The sequence below is a fragment of the Vombatus ursinus genome, unplaced genomic scaffold (genome assembly GCF_900497805.2).
Source record: "Vombatus ursinus unplaced genomic scaffold, bare-nosed wombat genome assembly UNPS02015106.1, whole genome shotgun sequence".
NCBI classification, from domain to species: domain Eukaryota; kingdom Metazoa; phylum Chordata; class Mammalia; order Diprotodontia; family Vombatidae; genus Vombatus; species Vombatus ursinus.
The window spans coordinates 519,100-525,909 of NW_020954884.1; the positions used below are offsets into that span (position 1 = coordinate 519,100).

The window sequence follows — 6,810 nt, forward strand, 5'->3', positions numbered from 1 at the left end:
TTCTTCTTGGCTCCAATCCACTACTTATATAAAAGACACCCTTATACCTGGGTTCATATGCTGACTCTACTACCAACTTGCTGTGATCTTGGGCAAATTGCTTAACTTCTTTGTGTTTTGTTTTTTGCATCTTTCAAATGGGAATAATAATACCAACCTCACAGAGCTGTTAAGAAGATTAATTGAGATAATAAAGATCTTTCTACAAAGCATGACAGCAATGTAAGGTAGTAAAATTATCATCATCATGGCACTAAACTAGCCAGGGGAGAGGATGCCCTAGATATATTATGTAACATTAATTCCCCAGTTTCACCTCTCCCCTTTTAACATCTCTGCCTTATATGAAGGGATAACCCTAAGAGGAGAGGGACAGGGGACAGCAGCAAATGGAGGACTGCAATAGCTAGTTGCTCTAATGTCATTCCTTGAGATTTGGATTAATTCTTATATTTGTCATATTATTTCTATGCTTTTAACTTGTTATACATCCTTGAATTTCCACCGAATTAAGAGAGACAAAAGGTGAAAGGAAACATGTCTCTAAGGCATCCACAAATTGTGACTTCCAATGAAATCCAATAAAGATCCCTAACATGGCCAGAACTTATAAACTACCAATAAACCTAACATATTCCTTGAAGTATTTGACCATTTCCTAAGTTTGTGGAAGAATAGGACAATTTGTGGATAAATGCAGGTTGCTGACTCACTAATGCTAATATGAAAGTTTATTCTTCTACTCCATGTACTGAAATGTCCTGACATCCAGGGTAAGCAATGAGATTTCTTCCAAGAACCAATAATGACTACAAACTTTGATAATGGCAGGTCACAGTGAACCCCATAGTCTTGGTAAACCAGAAATTGTTATTTTTTTCTACCACCAATAATTCAAGTTGAAGACTGTTATAGAAAAATAGAAGAGGTTTTGTTTTGCCCCCAAATGGAATGTAGATAGTGAGATAGTGATTTCCTCAAACTGTAGAGAATTGGGTGAATGTTTGACTTAGATGATTATTAAGGTCCCTTTCAAAGCTAAGATTTGGTGATTCCATGTTTCAATCTCAAAAGTTATTTGCATTTTGTATCTTCAGACTTTGTAGACATGATTCTTGACAACCAGAAAAAAAGCTCATTTCCCTCTTTTCTCAGAACTAGAGTATTCCCCAAGATATGAAATGCCTGGCTTGAGTATCTCCACTGCCAGAAACTGTCTGTGGTAAATGATAAACTATAAAATGGTGTGCAACAGGTAGTTCAGAGCAGCTGGGAGAAAAGCCAGATTGGTACAATGTCTTTGGCAGTTTCCATTTCTATGCCCACATTGCCAACTTCTGATTAGGAGAGTATATACTAGGTTTATACTTGTGGGTCTCATCCATCACTCGTCCCTCATTTTCTTCATTCCTTCTTTCTTATTTTCCTCTCTCCTCATCTTTCTTTTCATCCTTCCCTCTCCCCTTCCTCCTTTTCTCTTCCTCTTTCATTTTCAAAGAATTGAATAGCTTGATAATTTGTTTTTGAAATCAATAACAATGGAAGTAAGGGCACTCTAATCTTGTTAGAAGGAACATCACTTAACTAGGGAATGGTCAAAGAGGTATTCCAAAATTTAATATATGTAGATGCATTACAAATAGAAAAGTTGCTTTTTCTTTTTTTATGTTGAGTTATTATCAGAGATTGGATTCAGGATGGAAAATAGGGTCTTCAAGCAGCCCCTTCTGTTGTCTTTGTTGGCTATGATGCTCCAAATCATGGATTTCTTGAGGTTCACTTGTTTTGGTAGAAGCTGGACATAGTGACATATGCTTCTTCTTGACTTAACCTCAGGTTTGCATTGATGGGTTGTCCTTGGGCAGTTGGATTTGGAGCCAAGACTCCTAGTCTGAGTGGAAAAGGGAATGTCAAGGCACTGTTTCTGGAGTCGGAGCTAAGGAGTAGGCCCCCATGGAAATGAGCTTCACTTTTGCTATTCTCCTGATGGTTGGGTGACTTTGAGGCCATGACCATAGAAAGGTCACATGTATTGAAGTTCCCACGCAGGCAAGCTGGGGGTGAGTTCCCTCCATAAGCCACTGGTGGGATGACGTTATTCTCAGATGGCCAGTCAGGGCTGAGCCCAATCTTCTCTGTGACATTGATGTCTCGGGGCAGTGGGACTTGCAGAAAACCTTCTACCTCTTCTTTGGCTTGAATGCCATCCACTTTATGAATTGGATAGTCCAGGAAACTTTCTGGATTGAAGCTGATGTTGAAATTCTGGACAAGAAAAGAGATAATGTGTTCAGTTGTTGAACTAGAAGAACATGCTAACTAGAGTTCCTGAAAATCATTCTTTCTGACAATGGATCAGGATATATTTCCATAGGATATAAAAAGTGCCCTCAGCAGATAGTGTTATTAGGATGTAAGCCTCCAGAAAGAGTTATAAACTCTGGGCAGTGACTTCCTGGTCCTTTCCAGGGGTGGGAACCTGTGGCCTTGAGGCCACACATGACCCCCTTGGTCCTCAAGTGTAACCCTTTGACTGAATCCAAACATCACAGAACAAATCCCAATAATAAAAGGATTTGTTCTGTAAAACTTTGACTCAGTCAAAAGGCCGCACCCAAGTACCGAGAAGACCACATGTGGCCTCGGGGCCACTGGCTCCCCACCCTGAGTCTTACTCCTTGTGAAGCCCAATGTTTCCCTGGTTTCTTTCACTCTCTGGTAGTGAGGTCTTTGGAGGTGCTGTAGCTCTTTTAGGCCCTGTATATGCAGTGGTGCTGTGGTCATGCTCTACTGGCCTGGGAAATCCAGGGATAAGAGAATGAGACTAGTATCTTATTATGGTCTTCTTCCTCCAAAACTTGTTCATAGCATCCTCCTGGTCACTAGAGAATGTCTCAGAAAAAGGCCAAGACCTCAGGCTCTACTACTCCTCATCCTGTAATCCCTCCCCTGGGATGCTCTGATCTACCTGTCCAATGTCCTGAAAGTTTAGAAAAATAAAAAAACCAACCTTTTGTGGTTTTCTACATAGCTGTTCCAAAGTCGTCTTGTGGTCAGGGAGGTTGGGCCACAAAACAGGTTTAATTCTGAAATAACAAAATGTTTATAATAAAAGAGGCAGTAGATGCAATGTGACATAGCAGCTCTATTTCCTACTGGATCAAAATTCATAAGAGGTATACTGGATAGAAGGCCAGTTTTAGAAACAAGAATATCTTTGCCTATCAAGCCTTGCCTCTGATGTAGGCTAGCTGATATAGACCAACAGACCATTGCAAGTTACCTAATAATAATAGTTAATATTTATATAGTGCTTTAAGGTTAACATAGTGCTTTAAAAATCTCATTTTATTTTCACAACAACTCTGAGAGGTAGGTGTTATTATTAACCCCACATTTCAGATGAGGAAACTGAGACAACCATAAATGACTTGCCCAGGGTCACACAACTAATAAATACTGTAGGCTGGATTTGAACTCAGGTCTTCCTGACTCTAAACCCAGCACTCTCTCCACTGCATCGCCAAACTGCCTCCCAGATAATCCTCTAAAATAAAATGAGAATTGGATCTAGTGTTGGAAGAAGCCTCCACATTGGGATTTCCCCACATTGATTCCCTACAGTGGTCCAGATGTGGACCACGTCAATGAAAGTATTTATGAGATTTGGGGTCTGTAATTAACTAATTGTGGGATTACGTACAAGTCTTCACTTCCCTTGGGCCCAGTTTTATCTTCTATAAAATATATATTTTATATTATATTAGATTATATAATCTGCAGGATCCACTCCTGACTCAAGACTTTCTCCAAAGCCTCTTTACCTTGCCTTTATGTATGTGACTTCTCGCCCTGGAAGTGTGCTCCATACCTGCAGCCTCTTCCTCCCAGAACCTCCACTTAAAGACAGTTCTCTAGACCAGCCATGTCTTCATTTCTCTTCAGGGTCCATTCCTGACTCTCTGTCATTTCTCTCCCACACATCCTCAGGGCTATCTTTTCCTCTACCCTCTCCTGTCTTTTCATCTTCTTAAGTGCTTTTTTCCCCCAATTAAAATATAAACTCCATGAAGCTAGGAACTGTCTTTCTGCTTGTATTTGTATTTCCAGTATTTAGCACAGTGCCTGGCACATAGTAAATGCTTACTAAATATTGATTGACTGGCCAAATGATCTTCCAGCTTTATCATCCTATGATGTTAGGTCACACAGTGGAAAGAGTGTTAGCCTTGGTGCTGAGTTCTCTAGGTATGAATTTGCAGAAAGGAAGCAGTAAACTCTGACCATAAAGAAAGAGACTCTTAGTGAAGGAGCAAAACTGAACACCAACACAATATTTTTGATACAGACATGGAACCCAAAGTTGGCCCAATGGACCATCCAGAAATAGTTGTCAGGTTATTCAAGGAGATTACTTTAAGTGTTCCTCTTTCTTGGACTTTATCCTATATCTTATTTATTATTTTTGGCTTCCTAAGAAATGATTGAGGGAAGGCACCCTCATACAGTGGAAAAGTTGCTGAATTTGGAGTTTGGATTAGAGGACCTGGGTTTGAGCCTACCTCGGTGACTCCCTTACCCTCTTTGGTCTCTTGATTTCTTCTCTATAAAAAGAGGGAGTTTGACTAAATGAACTCTTAGATATGTTATAGTTGTTGATCCATTATCCAGAAAAGTGTCACTGGGCCTTGAGAATTAGCTGAGAATAAGGAGGAACAGTTTTGGCTTTTCAGTTCCTACAATACCTAATACAATCCTTCTGAATAAGAAAAGGACCTCACCTTTTTTCCCATAGCAAACAGATCACAACAATCCCCAGAATCCCAGAAAAGAAGCTCAGAGTGATGATGATGAGCATGACATAATCCAGCTCCTCTGGAAACCAAAGACAAGGCTATTATTATTTATTCTTTTACCAATATCCACAGTCCCCTATGGTTTCATCTACTTAGTTACTTGGGCAAGCCCATTTTTTTCTTTTAAAGAGGTTCTGTAACTTGGAAAATAATTCATGTAACAATAACATTACAGAGAAAAACTAACTTTGAAAGATTTTATAACTATGATTAATGAAATAATAAACCACAAGTCCTGAAGACAGAAGATGAAACAGACCACTCACCTCCTGCTAGAGCAGGGATGGATTTAAAATGCAGAGACATAGAAATATACATCGTCAGATATAGCCAATATGGAAATTTGTTTTGTCAGGTTATGCAAGCATGTATTAAAGGCTTTGTTTTTAATTTAAAATAATTCACTCAGTAGAGGGATGGTGAAATGGACATTAATAAAAGAAAAAAGATAAGTAGTTAAATATGAATTTGAGTAGCAGTGTAGCAGTGTCCTTAAAAACACCATGTTTGGGAAGCTGGACCAAAAAACAAGTCTATCCAACACAGCATCAGCATCATCACCACCACCATCATTATCTTCATCATCATCAACATCACTAACATTATCATCATCATTGTCATCACGATCATCATTACCATTACAATTATTATTATGTTATAAATATATATTATGTTACATTATTTTGTTTTATGTTTTGGATTGGTTTGTATGTTAATAAAATCGTAATACATTTTTTAAACAAAAAAGAGTTCTGTAGCCACAGGCCCAAGATAAAGCGATTTTCTGAATGTTTTGGGGAATTGTTGCTTCATCAAATAGTGCTAATTTGACAGATGGAGTTAACATGACTTGCAAGGCCAAATATGATCAATCATTAAAGCTGTCCCCCATATCACCCCCTATAGGCAGATAATTACTGAGCAAAGAACCTTCCTGGGGGTGAGGGCAAGCTGTGGGCTAATTATAAAGATTCAGATAGTATAAGCAGTCTAATCTAAATCACCAAGCATTTATTATTAGTGCCTCCTACATGCAAGGCACTGTGCCAGCCACTAGGGATACAAAGACAAAATGAGCAATTGTCTTTGCCCTCAAGGAGCTTATATTCTATTGAGATGGTTTAATATGCAACACGATTAATACATGTTATATCTCCCAAAAGAATGTGAGCTCCTTCAGGGTAGGATTTTTTTTTTCTTTTGTTTTGTGTCCCTAGTGCTTATCACAGTGTCTGGTACAAAGTGAGTGCTTAACAAATGCTTGTTGATGGATTGATAACTATATTCACTGGTGACTGAGAAAGGAGAGAATGCTAATATTGGGGTAGGGAATCAAGAAAGGTTATTCCTGGGAGGTAATACATGAACTGAACCTTGAAGGAGGTTAAGGATTCTAAGAAATGGACATGAGGACTATTTAATAAAGCCACTGAGGTTACTGGTGAATTGAGGAAACCTAGAGAGGACAAGCTGCTACCATGGCAGCTGGAAAGTGGGAAAAGGAAGGTCAGAACCAGAGCTAATGGTAGCTCCTAGCATTCTTAGGACAATAGGAGTCAGACACTCTCCATTTTCACCCTATATTAGGGCTCTATTCATTTTAGGATTCTGTGAAATTGACAAACTCTCATGTTATGCAACCATTAGGTGACTTTTAGGGGTTTAGAATCTTTCAGGAGCTGGCAAACTATAGTTAGAAGGCTGTAATTATCTGATACTTCCTTTACATTTTAGCTACTTCCTTCTTATTTTCCCTAAAGAAGGTACAAGAGCATCACTTATAAGGCTCTTACATGGCACTTGGAAAATGGAATGCCCTGGTGAGGGGAGGGTAGTCCAGCCCTGCAGAAGTCACCTGTCCATTTTCTTCTCCTCCTTTTCCTCCTCCTCCTCCACTTCTATGCTCCATCTATCTATCTATCTATCTATCTATCTATCTATCTATCTATCTATC

The 6,810-nt window shown here is 39.1% G+C and overlaps 1 protein-coding gene across 2 annotated transcripts in view; it reads right to left on the bottom strand.

Annotated features, from left to right (window-relative positions):
• Window positions 1-716: 716 nt before the first annotated feature.
• The window catches only part of IL7R (interleukin 7 receptor), a 27,013-nt gene continuing 20,919 nt past the window's right edge, over window positions 717-6,810 (bottom strand). For both annotated transcript variants that reach the window (XM_027846275.1, XM_027846276.1), the window contains 3 exons: window positions 4,782-4,875; window positions 3,011-3,086; window positions 717-2,265 (listed from right to left, as the gene is read on the bottom strand). In XM_027846275.1, the coding sequence (XP_027702076.1) occupies window positions 1,777-2,265; window positions 3,011-3,086; window positions 4,782-4,875 (659 nt within the window). In that variant the 3' untranslated portion in view covers window positions 717-1,776. The remainder of the gene's footprint in view (window positions 2,266-3,010; window positions 3,087-4,781; window positions 4,876-6,810) is intronic.